Source organism: Python bivittatus, unplaced genomic scaffold (assembly GCF_059951505.1).
Source record: "Python bivittatus isolate LINGU-HERP-01145 unplaced genomic scaffold, Pbiv_v1 ctg000040_np1212, whole genome shotgun sequence".
Lineage (NCBI taxonomy): Eukaryota > Metazoa > Chordata > Lepidosauria > Squamata > Pythonidae > Python > Python bivittatus.
This window is the reverse complement of record NW_028277032.1, coordinates 611058-631149: the sequence shown is the minus strand read 5'-3', so window position 1 is coordinate 631149 and position 20092 is coordinate 611058. Positions and strand designations below refer to the sequence as shown.

Below are 20092 nucleotides of genomic sequence, written 5' to 3'. Positions count from 1 at the left end.
CTATTCTATTCTATTCTATTCTGTTCTGTTCTGTTCTGTTCTGTTCTGTTCTGTTCTGTCCTGTCCTGTCCTGTCCTGTCCTGTCCTGTCTGTTTTGTCCACAAATCTGATAACCATATTTTCAAATCTTTCACCCAAGACATACATCTCTTGGATGGCACAGAGCCTATGGTATACCAGCTCAATCCAAAACCATTCACATGCAGTTTTTAGGTAGGATGATTAAATCTATGCTCTGCTGTGAGCATGGAGCCAGATCCAGCTGGGAGAAGTCCATGATTGTCATGGAGGACATGAAATCTTGAGCTGCTTTTGACTAGACAACCTCAAATCCTTCAGGACAAGGAGCTGAGGGTTATCCAGTGACATGTCTGGGGTCACTCTGGTTAGTTCAGGGAGAGAAGTAGCAGGGCGGGTAGTTCTGTTAATTAAGAGTCTCTCTACAGTCTCCCAACTACCTAAATGCAGCAGCATGTTCTAAGTGTCTGTTCAGTGAGAAGGAATTTATACACTACACTCTATCTTCCATCTTCAAGTCCTAGCCAGCTGGCCATCAAAAGGTGAACCCTGCTATCAGATTTTGCATCTGATGAAGTGAACTGTAGCTCATGCCCTTTAACAAAATTTGTTAGCTTGAAAAGATACTATCAGACCCCTTCTGACTTTTTGGCTGCTATAGACACGGCTCTCTGCCTACAATATCTTCTGTCTGATAAATAGTCTCCTTGACACTTGCCACATCAGTGCTTTCATACAGGATTAAATCCTGGACAGTAGATGTTTTACCAGCAACTAGCCTAGCATGGAAAAGCAGATTGGAAGACCAACATCTTGACTTCTTGGTTAGGCTGCAGGATGAAAGAAAGAGAAAGCATTCTTTGTTCAAGTCCTTTCTTCCCTGCCAAAGCTGGCTTGTCAACCTAGCCATTCTTCGGAGTTATGCTTTACCTGTATTCCAGCTCCTTCAGGGACAGTTATTTTCCACACACAGTTGAGGCTGTTCAAGTAGGGCTCAGGGAATCCAGGGGACAAAATGGTGCCTTTTCGCTCTGTTAGGTTTCCACCACAAGGCACTGAAACAGACAAGGGAGTCTCTGATAGATCAACAGTGGATGAGACTGAAATCACTCTGCTCATCAGTGGGCAGCTGATGAACTTGCTTCTACTCCCCAGAATTATTATCCAATTACTCTCTCAAATGCCTAACCTTCCCCCACCCTAAAACCTAAGAACCAAGTTTTGATTTTGCTGCACAAGTTGCCACGCATTGAAACAAGTTTCCAGATCCAAAAGACGACCCAAAACTTCCACCCATCTCTGCATCTTTTGCACGTACAAATAATCACTGTTCTTCTGACTAACAGTTGCTGCCTCACGTGGGAAGGCTCCATCCTCCTTCTGCAGGTAAGCAGCACCCCATCACCTGCCTTTCTACTTTGCCCTGCTAAGAAGGCAGCCACCCACATGAATAATGCTTTTGCTTTGGTTACTTTTCCTGGTTTGGAGATAAAAATCAGACCGAGTCTGGTAGCCCCAGTGAAGACTAACAAAGGTGCTACCAGACTTTCCAATTTTGGGCTACTATAGACTAACATGGCTCTTCTACATTGTTTGGTTATAATTTTAGCGAAGATTCGTATCCTGCAGAAAATCTTGCAGCAAAGAAAGAGAATGATCACACTCTGAGATGTGCACAAACTGCAGATTAATCCTGGCTGGGTGACTTTAACAGAATGTAAAAAAGGAGCACATGCTGCAGGAACATCCCCCCTTCCTTTTCTGCAGGATCTACATATGATCTGCACCTGCTAGGGAGCCCCAGACATTTCCCTCAGCAACACAGAGACATGCCTTCCATTTTCCCTGACACAGGTCTCCCTGGAAAGGAAACTGCACTCAAGGTAAAAGATGCAAATTAACTGAAATTAAATGAGTTCTACCTCTGCATAATTTATTTTGCAGCACTATTTAGCAAAAGACATTTTAATTTCTGCTAGCCTTGAGGAAGGGGGAAGGAAAGATGCAGGAGTCTGAACCCACAAGAAATGTTTTCCCACCAAACCCAAGGCTTCTGAGCGATCAGGAGGGCTCATCTAAATACTTCCAAGCAGACCTCTACAGCCATAAAAGTTAGAAACTTGCTTTTATATTGCCAATATTGCCAGAAAGGTTAATTCTGTAAGGATCCAAACAACCCTGTATGTACCCAAATTAGAACTTACACTGGAACTGAAGAACACTTGTGATCATGACAAATTCAGGATGGGTGTATTTAGACAGGATTTCTACAGCTGTATGTGGAGTTGGGAAATCTCAGGCCTCTAAACAGAGAGCAGCTGAATCCTTCTCTGCCTCCGTCTTTGCTGTAAAACAGTGTTTCTCAACCTTGGCAACTTTAAGATGTGTGGACTTCAACTCCCAGAATTCCCCAGCCAGCCAGATCCAACCCTGCTCAGCTTTTTTCAAGATCAGCCAAAGTCTTCTAGTTCCTCCCATTGGTTGGGTCGTTGCTCTAAAGCCATGTTTCACAACCTTGGCAACTTTAAGATGGGTGGACTTCCACTCCCAGAATTTCCCAACCAGCTTGCTTTAAGATGGGTAGACTTCAACTCCCAGAATTCCATACTGGCTGGGGAATTCTGGGAGTCGAAGTCCACCCATCTTAAAGCTGCCAAGGTTGAGAAACACTGCTCTAAAGGTCTGCTATATAAAAACATGCACATGCAGAAAAATGACCAGGTGTGAATGCCACTTAGTCCTGCCCTTGGCAGATACATACCAAGACAAGTAGGCACTGAAGAGTTCCACTGGGCAAGAGTTCCAGGCATCGTCAAACATTCAATGCTGTGTGACCCCTTGAGGGCATACCCAGCATTGCACTCAAACTGGACCACAGCCCCCACCGAAAAGTCACTGCCGATCCGTCTCCCGTAACGGGGCTCTGGCACCGAGCTGCACTGCGTGGCACTGGTTCGTGGAACCGCTTCAAAAGACAAAGAAGGGAGAAGATTATGGAGCAGGGTAGATACTGACCCAAATGGAGAACTTGTCCATAGAGTTTGGTTTTCAAGCTCTTCCAACGGCCCTTGCATAAGAGATCAAAGATGTATACTTCAAAAGTGTCCTGGGGTTATAGCCTCTGTTGAAGTTGTGTTTATCATTACTTCCAGAGGGGCGGGGGGAACGAAACAGGGCCTTTTCCTCATTCTCCAGCCAACCTCCCAGAGGCAAAATACATGGAGAGATAAATAACAAGAATTATTAGGAAAACTAATATTAACATCCAGGAGATTAATCCCTTTTCTCTCCATTTTTTTGCTCAGTTAAACTCAGGAAAGTCAGTCCATTCCAGAATTAAGCATCAGGATCTTCTGCAGCTGAAATTTAGTGCTGAATCTGGGTGACCTCATGGAGAAGATAACTGTAACAAAGAGTCCTGTATTTATATTATTTTTTTTAAATTAAGAACATTAGAGACTTCATAAGCAAATACTTTTGTACAGGAGCTAAGAGTTAGAAGTCAGTTAGGACTTCACCTACAAAGCAAACAGCATCTGAAATAATTCCTTCCCAGGACAAGATTTACTAAGTTCTTTCATTGCCTATTTTATTTCCTGACTCCTGTTTATCAGTTTCCTTGATCACTTATGGCACAGAAACAGCTGATGGGTAAGTAATGATTAATTCTGCCACAAAAACCATGAGGTGAACAAGGTGAGGTGCTCAGGCTCTGGGGCTATGGAAAGGACAGGTGGACAAGAATTTTAAGAGTGTCTGCCATTATACATAGACTGTCTTTAAAAGATGTTATGGAAGAGGAACAAGTTTTACCAGACATGACTGAGACTGATTTGAAAATGGGTTTAAAAATGACAGGCTACAAGAATGATATGGAAAAAGATGCTACACCAGATATACAAATGAAACCGGCTGATGTCTTAATAATTAAAAGGGATATATAAATAAAAAACCAAAAGAGTGTCTTGGATAACTTTTATATATTGGATTTACGAAGGAGACCTGTTAAAGTTTTGAAGGATTTTGTGAGAAGCAAGAAAGAAAAAAATGAAAAGAATTCAAATGCTAGGATATTATTTGAAGGGATTTAAGGTCAAGATCAAAGAAAAAATGAAAAGAATGAAAGTTTTAAGACATCATTTGAAGTTATTAAAGATCAAGATTGTTAAAAGTAGAAGGAATACACAGTTGGTTTATTTGATCAAGGTTAAAATAGATATATTGTTATCTCTGGTAACCCTTAATGGACTTTTGTTGTCCAGGACTGAATGACAAGGCTTTAAGGATTTGTTTATAGATAAGAGATGGGATATGGGAAGAAGAGATAATTTGTTGTATTTTAAGAGAAGGTGATAAGTTACTAAAATTCTTTATACTTGTTGTGATGAAGAGGGAAGTCATTTCTTTATATATTTCTTTTCTTCTTCTTTACTATATTCTTCTTCTTTCTTTCCTCTCCATTTTTCTTTCTACATGTTTCTTCTTTTCTGCATTTTCTATTTTTTCTTTTTATTCTTTTTAGTTTGCATTCATTTTTATCTCTAATTGTAGCATTCAATCAAATTATTATTATATAAAAAAGAGAGGCAATCAGCAAGCATCGTACAGTGGGTGGGTGGTTGGGGGGAAGTACAATTACATTCAGGTGGGAAAAAGGAAACCCTTATCTGACTTCTTCAGAGTCTTCGGTTTAGTTAAATCATTAAAATTTGCTATCAAAATATGTTCTCCCCTCCCCCACCTCCCAAACTAGCTGAGAATTGACTGAATGGATCTCTGATTAGGCAGACAAAGCATCAAAAGGAATTCAGGCTGAGCATCTTTGTGGGCGGCTCACACTTCGCCCTGAATCCAACTGCCCCCCTTTTCCAGGGGCTACTGAGATGCTGGAGCCCCCCTGGAGAATAACTCTCAAGGGCCTTTTTCTTATCTCCTGAGGAGAACTTCACACATACCAGATGTGTCATTAATTAGGAGCTTCCATTTATGCCTCTGAAAAACATCACGGGGAAAAAAAAAATCTATGAAAGAGTAAAGATTATACTAAGAATCTAAAAGTAGCATTTCATGAGAGGCTTCTGGTGGAGAACCAGAAAAGCACTTTCCATGTACCCACAAAGGCAGTCTGCTTACCAGGGAAGCTCAGGGAAGGGGGGGAAGGGGCATTCTCAGGTTGTTACCCATTGGGAAAAGTCAGTGAAACTATGGCCACTAGGCCAGTTCTGGTGGCTACTAATATTTGGAACTTGCCAAAGTGTCGGCTTGTTCAGTGGTATACTGAGCTGGGCCTGGTCAACTTTGCTTTCTTTGCTCTGGATCTCACAGTCAGTTCATGTGGGGCACACTGGGGGTCACAGAATCACAGAACTGGAAGGAATGTAACAGGTGTCTACTCCACCGTCCTTCTAAATGCTAGGTCCACCACAGCATCTCTGACAGATGTCCAACCAGTCTCTGTCTGAAGACTTATAACAAGTGATTTGCAATTCATAGTTCATACAGCCAGAAGAGAGGCACCTCCTACTACTTCTAATGCAGCTCACCCTCCCTTTGATGCCAGAGCACTTTCTCTGGGGATTCCCCTATTTCTGGAGTCTCCAATCTTTTTCCTACTTAAACTTTTGAGAATGTGCCTATGGCTGCCAGGAGAGGATGCTTGGTCACTCACAAAATGGCTGCCATGGATGACATAAACATGTACAAACCACCAACTGACCTCAATATTACTTGCCAACCCTTCTAGCCCTTGTAGGATACTCCCCACATACCATTTGGGGGGGCATCAACATTTTTGAAAATAATGATAGTGATGAAAATTGGTTTGCTCCCTTTCTAAATATTGTCGTTATTGTTGTTATTTCATCAAAATGTAGAAATGAAGAAGTCTGGTGCGGGCTAAAGGAGGTGGCCACAGATATGCTGAGTTCCTCACTGCCAACTCTGAGACTCAGGTGACATTGTGATGATGGAACAATAACTTCAGCACAGACCTAATGGTGTGCCCACAATTCTCCTCCGGACAGGTGGCTGCTACGCTAGTTTCCATTTGTTCTGAGGACTCTGTAGTTTCTTGTTTATATTACAATGGGCTATAATTTTATGAACTAGGAGCATAGGTGAATGCAAGGACAGTTTGAAGGTATCCTTACAGCAGATTTTTATTTAAGAACAACAAACTAAATCAGTGGGCCCTGTAATAAAGTTCTCCTGCTTAGTTCTCAAGCCGGCAATCTAGCCAAGCTGATTTTTGGAATTCTTGATTCCATTCCTCCTCTACTGAATTTCTACTAACAGCTCCACTAGACAAATGGGACCCCAATTGAACAGGTGCGCACCTATAAATATCTTGGAGTGCAATTCCATGCTTCTCTATTCTGGAATACACACATCCTTTGTCGAGCAAGTGTGGCACAGTGCACTTCATCAGCAATTATAAGATTCTACCACTCAAAAGGAGCCCATTATATCCCTGCAGCATGCAAGGTCTTCCAAGCTAAAGTAATACCTCAGCTCCTCTATGGGTCTCAGATTTGCTCCCTTGCAAACCTCAGTAAAATTGAAACCATTCAAAATAAGTTTATGAGAGCCATTTTGATGGTACCAAAAAGTGTTAAAAAGGCCATCTTAAGGGTAGAATTAGGTATAGTTTCACTGGATGCCGGAGCATGGTTTCTCCTTCTTACCTTCTGGCTAAAGTTACTACTGTCTCCTATAGGTTTAGCCCCGTTAGTATTTAGGGATCATTTCAAATCATTGTGGCAAAAACAAGCCTTAGATAGAATTCAATTGCTGGGCTTCTCTATGCAAACTCTGTCCTTATTAGGATTTGATCATGCTAGAACTGCCCTTAAACAATGTATCTGGGACATAGATTTACAAACAAATTTAAGTAAGGTGTTGCACTCCAATATTTGTCAGTTTCTACCACAAGGATTTATTCCAGCTTCTTATTTAACATCTATTACAATTCTGAAATTTCGCAAAGCTTTCACCCTAGCTAGAATGGACGCATTGCCCTCAGCAGTCCTTTTTGGACGCTTTAAGGGCATTCCTATGGACCTTCGATGATGTCCATGTGGAGATGACTCAATAGAAACATTAAGCCATATGCTATTATATTGCTCCCTATATAAGGATTCTAGACAGATATATATATACCCAATATTGAAGAGATTTCCTGGCAGGGAGTGTGACTTTCATCTAATGCTACTCCTTTTGGACAAAGACCCAGAAATACCCTTTCTAAAGACCCTACCCTTTCTAATTTTGGCCTAGCCTAGCCTGAAAATCACCAGGAAATTCTAGGAGTCCAGACTGGGAAGTTGGAAGAACATACCAGAAGAAGGCAATAGCAGGCCCCTTCTGTATTGTTCTCAAGAACATTTACATGGAGGTCTGTCTGCGTGGTCGGCAGGAGCTGAGGTCAATTCAAGGGAGGCTTGACTTTCCCTACTGTGTTGTACAAACCCAATTATTCAGCACTCTGTGGTCAACGAATATGTTCAGTTGTGGGATGATTGACTGACTGAAGTTCTCCATGCTTCTTGATTCCCTTCTCTGATATACAAAAGAAGCAAAAGGCTGTGAAAAATCCCAGTCAGGGACATTTACCTAGGTGTGTGTGTGCAAAAAAAAAAAAAATCCAGATGGTGGTCGTGACTAGGTAATCAAAGCCTTGCACACACATAAAAAAGAGGTGGGTATTTGATCACACAATTGTGACCACCATCTGGACTTTATTGACCCTTTCTCCCCCAGCCCTGTATCAGTGGCATTTTCTGGGCTCAAGTCTCCTCTGGTGTTCATCAACTGCGGATGCTATTATCCAGTCTAATGGATAATTAATGCTTTGAGGCACATCAGGAGAAGGTGAGGAACATGAGGAAAAACTGATGCAATAAGATTTTATGTCTGGACCCAGAGGAACTCTACGTTTACATTTAAAGTCACTATAACTTACAGTATGGCATATTCTCCATTCAGAAAACTTCAGGCCGCAATCTTTCCCATTATTTCTGGAGTGTCTATGCTCTATTTTTATTAGACTGTCACAGTCTAGCAGAGTTATTTCCAGACTCTCCACATACCTTGGTAGACAAAATGGAAACCTTTGGCTGTGGTCTGCCCTTTGGCACTGAATTTGATCAGTATTTGGTTGGTGGTAGCCAGAGGCAATGATTCACCTAGGAAAGGAAGAAGAAAAAAACCTTTCAGCAAAATGCAATGAAGTAAGAAACTTTGACCTAGTTATTTATTAGACTTTGAGACCACATTACCATCTCCATTTTATGAACAGCCCACCTGTAAATTATGTAAATTAAACTACAGTAAAGTAAAAATGATGATTTATGAGAAAATAGAATATAGTAAAATGATTAGATATAGCACTTTAAAAAAAAAGGAAAACAAATAACAAGTTTAAAAGCAGGACATAAACCTGAAGTGAAAGTAGGAAATACATTAAAATAAAAGCAAATGACCTCAACTCACTAAAACATTTCTTACAATGCCTGGGAGAATAGAAATTTCTATACCTGCTGCCAAAAGGACCATAAAATGGGGACCAGGTGAGACTTTGGGGAAGGCATTCGACAGATGGATTATCCTTTCCCACAGCCACCTGTTTCATTGCCTCTGATGAAATGATTGTTGGAATCATATAGACATTATTACAGTGGCCCTTCCCAGTCAGCTTTGGAAGTCTGCCTAAATGAAGCCAAGATCAGGCTGGTCTACCTCTCAGCTGCAATTGTTTTTCTGAATGGGAAACTCCTGCCTGGATAGTGGGCAGTGTGGATCTCCTGAGACGGATGATCTGCTTAAGTGATTAAGAAAGAACAATAGAGATGAGAAACTGATGAACCGAAACTGGGGCAGAGCCTTGATGGCCTGTACAATTAGTTCTCTCGGAATTCTACATGTTAGCAGCTCTACGGGCTGTTGGTATGTTTCCATGTCTCTATTGATGTTCTATTATGCATTGCCTATCCATCTATCCATCTATCCATCTATCCATCTATCCATCTATCCATCTATCCATCTATCCATCCATCCATCCATCCATCCATCCATCCATCCATCCATCCATCCATCCATCCATCCATCCATCTATCTATCTATCTATCTATCTATCTATCTATCTATCTATCTATCTATCTATCTATCTATCTTAATTACAGAGACACTGGAAATGAACTGCACTTGCTCCCTCGTTTGAAGTACATCCATTAGACCTGCTCCTGGACCTTTTTACCCACTTAGGGAGCTTCCCCTTTGGAGGGTCTTGGGGCATTTTTGAAAGCATGGGAAAACAGTTGTTCTAAGCATCTCATGGAATATTAGGAGGGAGGAAGTCAAATGAACCTCCAGGTTAAAGAGTTCTGAAAAGACCTGTCTTCTCCTCCATGTCTCTCTACCCAGCTGTAGAGGAAGGACTTGAGCAGGTCCTTTTTCATGAAAGGCACAATCAATCTTGGAAAGCCATGCCTGGGGTAACTTGGTGCTATGCTAGATAGGGACGTACAGCTGACAACCAGCACTTGAATTGGAGCTGGAATCCTCCTGACAGCTAGTGCAGAACCTTCTACAAAGTGTTATTCTACCCTGCAAGTTGACCTGCAAACCAATCTCACTGCATTCTGGATCAGCTGTAGCTTCCAGGATGTATCCATCGGCAGCCCCATGTACAGCATATTATAGTAGCTCCACAAAGTGGTGATCGGGTACGAATTATAGTTGTCGAAGTGTAAATTAGATCTGCCTCTACTCAGTTTCATTTCTGTATAGATAATATCTCCCCAGAAAATTACGTGAACAATGGTGGAATAATTCTCCTTTTGTGATGGAATGGAGTTATGAAGGCCAGACTCAGGGAGAAAAACATTTTCTTTCATCTCCTGAGGCGCGAGGAAGAGATAAGAGGATGAGACTGGCACCTCCCTGAGGAATTCACGGTGTTGTGGGTGGCTGGCTTGGGAGTGGGGTTTCAGTCTGGGAAGATTCTTGCTAGAGGTTGTAGCTAATAAACATTGCTGGGCTGAATTTACATGGTCTCTTGGAGTTCCTTGGGCTAGCCCTGACACCTTTCCCTTGCATGTTGATCTAGAAGTTGCCATGGAGTACAGCTAAACTTTTTAGGTAACCGCAAAGAACATGCTATCTTCAAATAGCCATCACAGAACTCACCTCAAAGCAGGAATGGATGGAAGGGAATGCATAGACTGAACAAAGCCAATGCATAGACTGAGAGAAAGAGGCAGAACCTCTCCTTACCTGTATGAGAACCAGAGAGAGAACTGAGCAGGCGAGAATGTTGATTTGGACCATCATGGACTTCAATGATATCATGGAGAGCTGTCTGGAAGAAGGCAAACTGGCCAAATACCACTATCAGTGGGAAAGGAAGAAAGAGAGAGGGAGGGAGCATTTAAAAATAGGAAAAGGTACAGACATTTATCATCACTTTCTGTAAGAACAAAGTTGGTGCCCTTGTGCTGGCAAAGCTGAAGCTAAAACGTAGCTGAGAGATGCATAAAGATGCTTGGATGAGCCCCAAGGCAACCATAGATTCATGGAAGGGGCTATTAATGCATTAAGTCCAATGCCCGGACCAGTGCTGGAATCCCCTTTGAAGCATCCCTGACAGATGGCTGTCCAGCCTCCGCATGATAGATGTAGTGAAGGGCAACTCACCAGCTCTCTGGGTCATTGGTTCAGCTGTCAAATTGCTCTTACTGTTCAGAACTTTTTCCTAGCATTCAATCAACATTTGTCTTCCGGGAATTAAAATGATTATTGTATGTCCTCCTTTCTTGGATGAGAACATGCCTTGGCCTTCTGTGTGAAATACTTTCATTCTGCATGATATTCTTCATTCGGTATGTGTGTATTTGATTAAGTGCTGAAGTTAGCAGGCATACATGGACTTAATCCCTCTCCCAAATGCCATTTCAACATGGACAAATAGGCTTGATAACTTTGGGCCCCACAGAACATTATCAGGAAAAGAACAATGGAAATTGTATGAGGAGGGATGGAGTGGTGGGGGGAAGAAGAGGAAACTGGCTTGCATTCAGTGTACTGTTCTAGAAGAGTGTCCCCAGGGTTTTGCAGAACCTCTGAACATCTGCAACCAGATAAGGGGTGGTGGTATACCGAAACAAGTAGGTTTATAACAGACTGTCTTAGCCATTCTACTACAGCAGCTGTTTTGAAGCCTTGGAGGTTTCATCCTTCTAAAAAAGAAGAGCCGTTGGAAACATAGGTAAGTTCAATGTGTTGTGGCCAATGGACCAGTTTGGGATACTATCTGCTGTTGTTGGATCTCTGAAAGTCTACTTTTGCTTGTCCTGTTGGTATCTTCAGCAATAATCAAGGAGGGAAAAAATGAATGCAGGAAATATTAGACATATACAGATGTGAAGGTCAGCTTTGAGTTGGATTTGGCCCTGAGTCACAGAGTGCTTGATCTTGAATCACAGGACTTTATGGTTCTAGGCAATTTTGGAGCGGGGGGCCATTTTAAACTGAATTATTTATTTTTAATTGCAACTCTTTTTAAAATGAGCTATATCCCTGCTTTGGGATTTTCCTAACAAGTAACAAGCAAGACATAAATAATATGGGAAAAATAATAATTAAAAAAAAGAGTCACTGATTGCTCATTACTGAGAATGGCCAAATGGCAATCAGTGAGCCAAGGGTTGGCACTGACAGCATTTTTTTCTGGTCTGTGATAGGCCTGCCAGATTTTAATTGTGGCATTGTAATAAATTTCATACCTGGGAATAGAAGGAGAAAAATTGCAATCTGTGAAAGATTGAGCCTATGACCCTTTGCAGGTTTTTAAAACATATCTTATCTCTTAATTTTTAAAACTTAGATTTCACTTTAGTTCTAAAAAAAGAAACTCAAGGAGACTGAAATAATAATGCAGTTTTTTTTTTTTTTTTTAAGGGTATCAAATGTGTCATATCTAAGATCATTCTTGCAGAATGCTAGGGAAAAAATTATTCCTAATTTTTTAAGAAATTAAAGAATTTTGGCAGTGGGAGAAATGATCCAGGGAGTGGTGAGCTCTATTCACGGGATGTGCAAAAATGTGTTCAAAGCTAGACTTTCATCTCTGGGGGGTACTTTAATTTGAATTCCTCCACTGACCAGGACGCTGGGTTCAGTGACTTAAATGACCCCTGCTGGTTCTACAATACTACTTTTCCACCGTTACTGAAGCTAATGGACCATCAGCTAGTAACATATTGAACCGGCCATAAACAATGTCAGGGCATAGGAAAGGAAACATACAGCCATGTATCAAAAGTACTTGTGGTACTGATTTCTATGCAATTCTATGCCAAAGCACTAAAGCTCCTTGAAGTTGTAAAATTCCTTAATGGCATATACATAACTCACAGCCTATGGGGGGGGGGGGGGAATCCTCTTTCTCATAGTAAGAGAACTATTTGTCATTCAGTGGAATGACTGGCAAGGAAAGGAAGAAGGAAAGATCTAAGGAAGGACTTCATTCCAAGCAAGTCATTAATCTAGAATAGGGTTCCCAATCTGGTATCCTCCAGTTGTATGTTGGGACGTGTTGGGAATTCTCTCCACATATCTAGAGAGCCCAGGGATGCGGAAGGTTGATCTAAGCATTCCCCCCCCCCACACACACACACAAGATATGGGGATGGTGACCAGTCTAAGCGGCTTTAAAAGGAGTTTAGGCAAATGCATGCACAAATGCATTTGTGTTAGTTGAAGTCATGGGAACTTCTGATTCTGGTTTAGAATGACTCTATCACTGCATGCCAGTTCCTAGGAGACAACAGCAGAGGAAGGAAATTACTTTCTGAGTATGTGCAACATGTTTCACCAGGCTAATGAAAGATGTAACCGCTGCGTCCACATGACATGCTAACCTTAGTTTTAACCTTGTAAGGTTTTTTGGGTGTAGCTTAAAATGTTGCATAAACTTAGCCCGTTTGGTTCTGATTCACCTGAGTGAATCCAGAAATTTGGGCTAGGCACCCAGGAGAAGGGTGTTGTGTGAACTCCGCTAGGCTGTCTCCCACAGTGAACTTCTCAGAGGAATCCGTGGGCTATTGCTTGAAATAGAAGCCAGGCTGGAAGCTAAAAGGGCGTTTCTTATTAAACCTAGCAATATACAAAAGGAAAAATACCTTACAGACAGGAGAACAAAAAGGCTGTCAAGCACCGAGACACCAGCTATTGCTAAAAAACAAGATAAAAAATCCTCTAAAACTTGAGATCAGATGCTCCATAGAGAATGAACAGAGGCTGTGCAGAAACAACAGTTGCTTGGATTGTGCCTAGAAGCAAACGCCTACATTTATTTTTCCCCCTTTTCTCTCTCTCAGAATATTACTTCCATTTTAAATTCAGTTGGGTTGCAAGCAGATTTTTTCCTTGTAAAAACAAAGGAGCAATGAAATATCGGACAGATCATTAGACCATTTAAAAAAAGAGAGAGCTGCTTTCAAAGGCTTTGGGAGTCTGTGTGTGTATTTCAAAACATAGCAAGCACCACTTTCTGCCTTGAAACCCCAAGGCTGAGATTCTTATTATTGTCATCGGTTGCTTTTCACCTGCATGGTTGAGTGATCTACAGCTTGTAAATATCCATTTAAAGAGTCACAAGCTCCTTGATTTCTCTTCAGAAAACCTCAGTGGTGAAAGTCTTGGAAACGTTAGCAAACCTTGCCAAATCATTGCCATGCTAGAATACTCCCAACCTTCTCCTGAGGCTGGTTGGGCAGTCCCAATTGCCCCCAAAGTCTTTTGATAGCTCTACAGCCAATTCAGTGAGTTCTGAGTGAGCGCGGCCAATAATAGGTAGCAAAAAGGATAAGACCTCTTTGAGTAAAATCAAGAGGCATTAAGCCTGCCTGAAAGCTGGAGTTGTCTTCTCTTCAAATCCCTAATCTTTTAGCCCAATATATCATGAAGCATTAAAACAAGCTTGGACATTTTGTATCTTGACCAATCTACAGCACAGGAGCTTCACCCTGCTCTGGTTTCATTTTAAAGACATTTGAATGAAGGCATGCCTAGAACTAAAGAGCATTAGTGTGGTTTCAAAGGTAGCCAGAAGCTACTGCAATGGTATCACATAGACCATGACACCATTGTGCAAATGGAAAACACATTCCATTTTGGCTTAGTCTCTCATGTTCTATTAAGTTTGTATAACCTTAATCCTTTGGAGCATCAATGGCTCTTAACAGCTCTAAACCTATTAATTCCTTCAGTCAGCAGAATACAATCCCACCGATGGAGAAAACAGATCCTAACCATTGAGACTGTTTCTCGTTATATATCTATTTCTGCCGGGGAGATAATTTTTTCTGCACTTTTCCCTAGTTCTCATTCAATTTGCTGAATGAAAATTTGCTTCAGATTTGTTTTTTTCCCCAAAGGAGAAGAGAATTTCAGAGAAATTCTCATAGGTGGAGTAATTAATGAGAAGGTGGCCTATAAATGTATGTGTATGTATGTATGTGAGAGAGGGAGACAGATTATGAGAATATCTGACCTTTTGTGATTCAATTATTTCTCCAGGAATCAGCAACCTCTCTGGTTTCCTATGTTTCTAGTCAGTTTCAAGGGAAGACTTCAAGAAGGAATTCCCCTGGATTGGTATTCTTTTTCACTAGTGGTGATATTACCATTGCTAAAGAAAATACTTTTTTTTTTTTTTGGTACCTTCAAGTCAGTCTTGATTCCTGGTGTTTTTCAGAAGTGGTTTGCCAGCATGCCTGGCCCAGGATCACCCAGCAAGCTTTGGGTCTAAGGCATGACTAGAACTCACAGTCTCCTGGCTTCTGGTCCAGCACCATCATCACCACACCAAACTGGATCTCATTGCCTTCAAGTCAACTTGACTCCTGGTGACTACATGAGCAAGTTCCTGCAGTTTTCTTGGCAAGGTCTTTCAGAAGTGGTTTGCCATTGCCTGCTTCCTAGGGCTGAGAGAGAGGGACTGGCCCAAGGTCACCCAGCAGGCTTTGTGCCTAAGGCAGGAGAGGAACTCATGGTTTCCTGGTTTCTAGACAGATGCCTTAACCACTACACCCATCTGGCTCTAAGGAAAAGTCCTACCCTTGAGAAATTGTTTTAGAATTTTTCCTTCTGCAGGATAAATTCAGAGAAGTCACCCACATAATTTTTCTGCCGGCAAATTTGGTGGAGAATCTCAAAAGGTTCTATACACTCAGCTATGATTTCTACCATTTGGTTGGGCACCACTAAGAATTCCTGCCTCATATTGCCTCTGATCACCTCTTTGGACAGAATGTATCAACACTACAACCCGCAAATGATCAGAAGTCATGAACAACAGGGATATACCATAATCTTTGGGCACAACGATGAAATACAGGCACACTTGTCCACTGGTGTAGTTCTGAGGATAGTTGGGAGACAGGACGACACCATCTGATCCAGTGTACTGACCTCCACATGGTGCTAAAACAAGGAGAAAGGAAATATGGGGTTAGCTTCCAATGCTGGCTCCTTTTTCTCTCCCAGATTCCTGGGCCAGTATGCTGTATTAATTCAATGGACAAAGGCATGCTGCAGAATGCATCTTAAGCAGAACTTGTGCCTGATACATATTCCGTAACATATGCTACACTATACACTGGGAGCAATAATACCCTAATGAATGATTTTTCAACAGAATTTGATTTCAAACAGTGGAGAACTTCAAGCAATGCCCTGGATAATGAGGTTGTTGGCCTATGGGACAAGAAATGGAAAACCAGACATTTTCGAAATGGAAAAGGAAAGAAATAAAAGATTAAAAGAAAGTTGTTCCAACCACTCTACAAAATTTCAGTTTCAACTGTGCCAGTAGAAGAGTGATGTTCAACTTGAATCCAGAAGACCTCCAACTTACCTGTACACATGGGTCTTGGTTTGTTCCACACAGGTTTCCCATCTCCTCCCATGATGCACGTCACAGTGGACACCCCTTCAATCACATAACCACTGTCACAGTAGTATGTGATAGTGGAGCCCAGTTTCAGTTCACTACCAGCTCGGGTCCCATTCTTAATCAGGCCTGGGTCAAAGCAGGATTCTCTTGGGTTTTCTGGAAAAAGACACAATCTAAAGGTCAATTGTTTCCTGCTACTTCCAGCCTTGCTTTGTTATGCTAAGTACCCAACTCCAGAAGAATTTTGTGAAACAAAGAACACTAGCTGATTATCTAAAAAAGCCATATGCAACAATTTTAGAATACAATAGGTGTATATAGGAAGCCAAATAATGTCAAGGATATGATAAGGATCCAGGAGAAGCCAACTACCAAATTCTTCATCAGCGCACAATCAATCATTTCTTGGAAAGGGCTGTTAATCCAGGAATGAAGGGGTGAAATTTGATGTCATGGCTACCTATACTCAAATCCACGAACAGTCAGATTTACAGTCCCTGAAATCAGTCTCTGCAGCCTGAAATGGAGCAGTCAGAGTCAACTGCTGAATCCAGGGTTAGTGGGATATCTCCTTCTTATTCATTCCAGACTTGGCCGGCTCAGAGGCCAATTACTATCTGCCTGTCACAAGAATGGATGTTGCAAGTCCCTACACTTCATCTCAGGGGAAAGCAGAGGTTGCTTGTCTTAAATTATGTCTGGCCACTTGTCTCTCAGTCAAGAAGCTTCATAATACTTGCCAGCTGAAATGTAGGATCCTACATTTCTGCTTCCTGCGCCTGTGTCTGAAAAAAAGGCCTAAAAGCCTGAAGACATTCAGTCATTTGTTTGAGATCCAGGACACCTGGCAGAATTCAAGCAGGGAGTCAAAAACCTCAAGCTGGTGGCCACAACCATGTGATGGATGCTCCATCCCCTTTTGATGGGCTTCGCAATGCACACAAGGGTGGGGTGATCAAAGTCCCGCCCTTTTTTAAGTGCATTGTGATGCTTGTAAAAAAAAAGGGGGGTGGGACTTCAATCACACACTTGCAACTGCCATATTGACATTTTTTGTTCCTCCTCCCTCAGACACCCCTGGATTCAAGTCTGAGAGAAACATGGGGAATCCCACGTGGCAGAAAGTGATCCATTATTTAAAATGAAGACCAGAACCCAAACATAAATGGCAAGTTTTGTTAAGAATCCCTGTTTATGAAAAACAGCAAGGAAACAATCTGCTCTTCTGAACAGGCCAATTACTTTCTGCATTGACTCTAATTATAATCAGGCTGAGACAATGCATAATTATACCCAGGATAGAGATAATCCAAAACAACAACAGAAACATCGGTAACTGTAGGAAAAGAAAGAGTAGGATCGGACAAACAGAAATCAAGAAGCAAAAAGTATCAGGTGTGATGGACTGGAATGGGGGGAATAGGGGGGTTAAGAATGTGCTCTCGCCTCCAGAGGAACATGGTAGAGATAAGCGCAGGAAACTGGCACCAGGCCTAGCCCAAGGAACTCCAGGAGACCATGGAGGTTCAATCAGCAAGGTTTATTAGCTACAGCCCATTAACAAGAATCTTCTCAGAATGAACACCAGTTCCCAGACTCAGCTAGTTCCATATCAAGGAATGTCTTAGAGAGGTGCCAGTTTCCTGCGCTTATCTCTACCGCGTTCCTCTGGAGGCGAGAGCACATTCTTAACCCCTATTCCCCCCATTCCAGTCCATCACATCAGGGGACTGAATCCAGTTTGGAGGAATCCTGGAGGTTCTTCATCCCAGCTTTAAGCAGGAAGAGCAGCCACAGATGTCCAGAACATTTTTCTTCCAAGAGCTATCTATGGATACAGACAACAAACTTATGTATTACAGTGCAGGGGGGTGGAAAAAGAAAAGAAATTTGAATTCCAGTGTCAGTGGGGGATCCTGAACTTCTTGGCTCTGCAGCATATCCCAGCCAATAGAGCAGATCTGCCATGAATAGAACTGATGCGCTACAGCTTTAAGAAAGCTACCTTGGAAAATGCAGGAAGTGCAAAAGCTGGGGGAGAGCTAAATTCCCATTCCACATTAATCGAGAAGATGCTGATTGTATTAGAATTTATAAAAATTAAATTCCTCAAGCATCTCTCCAACTGAGCAATGGTCCGTTCTAGAGCGAATCTCTTCACTTGATGAGCAACACAGCCAAGATAATTGAAAGGTGATTACAGGCAGTTCTATCACCAAGGAACAAGCCCCTTTTAACTCAATGAGGTTTACGTCTGAGCAGATGAACATGGCCAGTTTCAATAGACAGACAAGAGGATAGATAGATAGATATTAAAAATCAGTCAAGATTGAAACAAAGAAATTAGCCACACTTTTTTTTTCTTGGTTTCCCCTGTGTGCAATCTTTCTTTCTTTCTTTCTTTCTTTCTTTCTTTCTTTCTTTCTTTCTTTCTTTCTTTCTTTCTTTCTTTCTTTCTTTTTCTTTCTTTCTTCATGTATAAAATATAATTAGAGGCTTTGATTAATCCAGAGTTTGTGTCATTTGAAAATTGCTCATTAAAAGACCAGGATTTTTTTTTTATTATATTTTATTTTAATTGTGAACAGCATGGTCCTGGAACAATCAGAAGGTATGCTGAGGAATTAGATTGCCATGGTGAGGAGGAGGAGGAAGAGAACACCCTTCTCCCTTCCTTCAATGGCTCAAATGTGTCCTGTTAGCAATTCCTTATTAAGTAGGTCATCAGTCCTGACTTCTTTGCAAATTGCTTTTGCACCATTAGCAAAGCTCTGTTTGCTAGGCGATGGACAGATGGGAGATGAGTCTGAAGTATTTCTGCATTGAGTCTTCCAAAAATACACAATCTCCCTTCAGATCTGTAAAAGAGTATGGTTTTCACATCTGAAGTGGTCATCACAGTCCATTTTCTTTGTCATTCGTGGTTTTCTTCATCTCTGTAAAGGACCCTTGTTTGATCTCTGGTTGTTCCCCAGATTGTTTAAAAGTTTGCCTTCCAAAGTTCTAAATCTCCCAGAAAAAAATTCACCAACAGATGAAGATATTGTCTTCCATTTATGCAGGCTGACAGCAGGAATAACAATGCTGTGTGAGTCAGGTGGCCCCAGAGCTAACACTCTGCCCACCTGAAGAGGCCGAAACTGTCTTCCACAATCAACGTTTGTACAACACCGTTCTTAATCTTTTGGAACTACTAAATACTTTGAACTCAGGGTCCAAGCTAGATTGGTCTAATCCACAGATGCTACATTGGCAGCAGTCCTTGCACATCACTTGCTGCTGCTTGTGTGGACCAAAGAACCAGATCAGGGTAGCAATTCTCTATTAAAACTCACAAAGAACCAAGATCTGTCATCTGGGTCATGTTTATCTAGTTTGACTGGCAGCAGATTTTCAGTATTTCAGAGTGGATCCTTCATAAACCTTGGAGATTTGAACCAGTTCAGGCCCTGAAATTTAGAACATTGAAATATGTGTTTCCCTGAATTTTGTTCGTCAGATTAGAAAGGTACATTGGAGAAAAACTACAGTGCATATTCAAGGGGCCTGGTTACTTGTGCTTTTGTCTATCTGCAACTGATAAGCCAGACCTTGGGATACACAAAAAGGATTTTGTATATCTGCAGTTTTGGCTTTGTGTTTTATTACTTTCGGTATGCCCAAAATAGTGGAGGAGCTTTGACTGAACATGTGAAGCACAATGTTAAGGGTTAGGGCTTAGTATTTGTAGAGTGTACCTGAATTTCCTCCTCTTTCTCCTCGCTTAGTTGTGATGGATCTCACTGGGTCAGCCCAACCACAGTTCTCTCTGTGGCTTCCTCAGAGTGGCCAGCTGCCTTCTTCTTGGAACAACTTGTCAGCTAGAGTGGGAGGAGGTCACTCTGCACGTGCCACGCAGCTCAGGATGGCTTCTCTGTGGCACTTGGCTGTTTCACATTCTCAGTTGAGGATCCTCTTGATTCTGCTACTTGTAGCTGCTCATGGCTTACTCGGATTGTCATGAGTGGTCCATGGTGAGCACTAGCATCAAGCAGTGTGATTGAGAGGACCTCCACCAAGATTGTGAAAGAGCTGTGCGTGGCAGAGAAATCAACATGAGCAAACTGTTTCCAGTATGGT

General features: G+C 41.7%; 1 protein-coding gene across 1 annotated transcript in view; it reads right to left on the bottom strand.

Annotated features, from left to right (window-relative positions):
- Nucleotides 1-20092, bottom strand: part of CSMD2 (CUB and Sushi multiple domains 2) — a 611879-nt gene that overhangs the window by 107154 nt on the left and 484633 nt on the right. The window contains exons 30-35 of the mRNA XM_088153370.1: nucleotides 15935-16129; nucleotides 15385-15501; nucleotides 10291-10404; nucleotides 8106-8201; nucleotides 2780-2983; nucleotides 949-1073 (exon numbers count right to left, since the gene is read on the bottom strand). Of these exons, the coding sequence (XP_088009496.1) occupies nucleotides 949-1073; nucleotides 2780-2983; nucleotides 8106-8201; nucleotides 10291-10404; nucleotides 15385-15501; nucleotides 15935-16129 (851 nt within the window). The remainder of the gene's footprint in view (nucleotides 1-948; nucleotides 1074-2779; nucleotides 2984-8105; nucleotides 8202-10290; nucleotides 10405-15384; nucleotides 15502-15934; nucleotides 16130-20092) is intronic.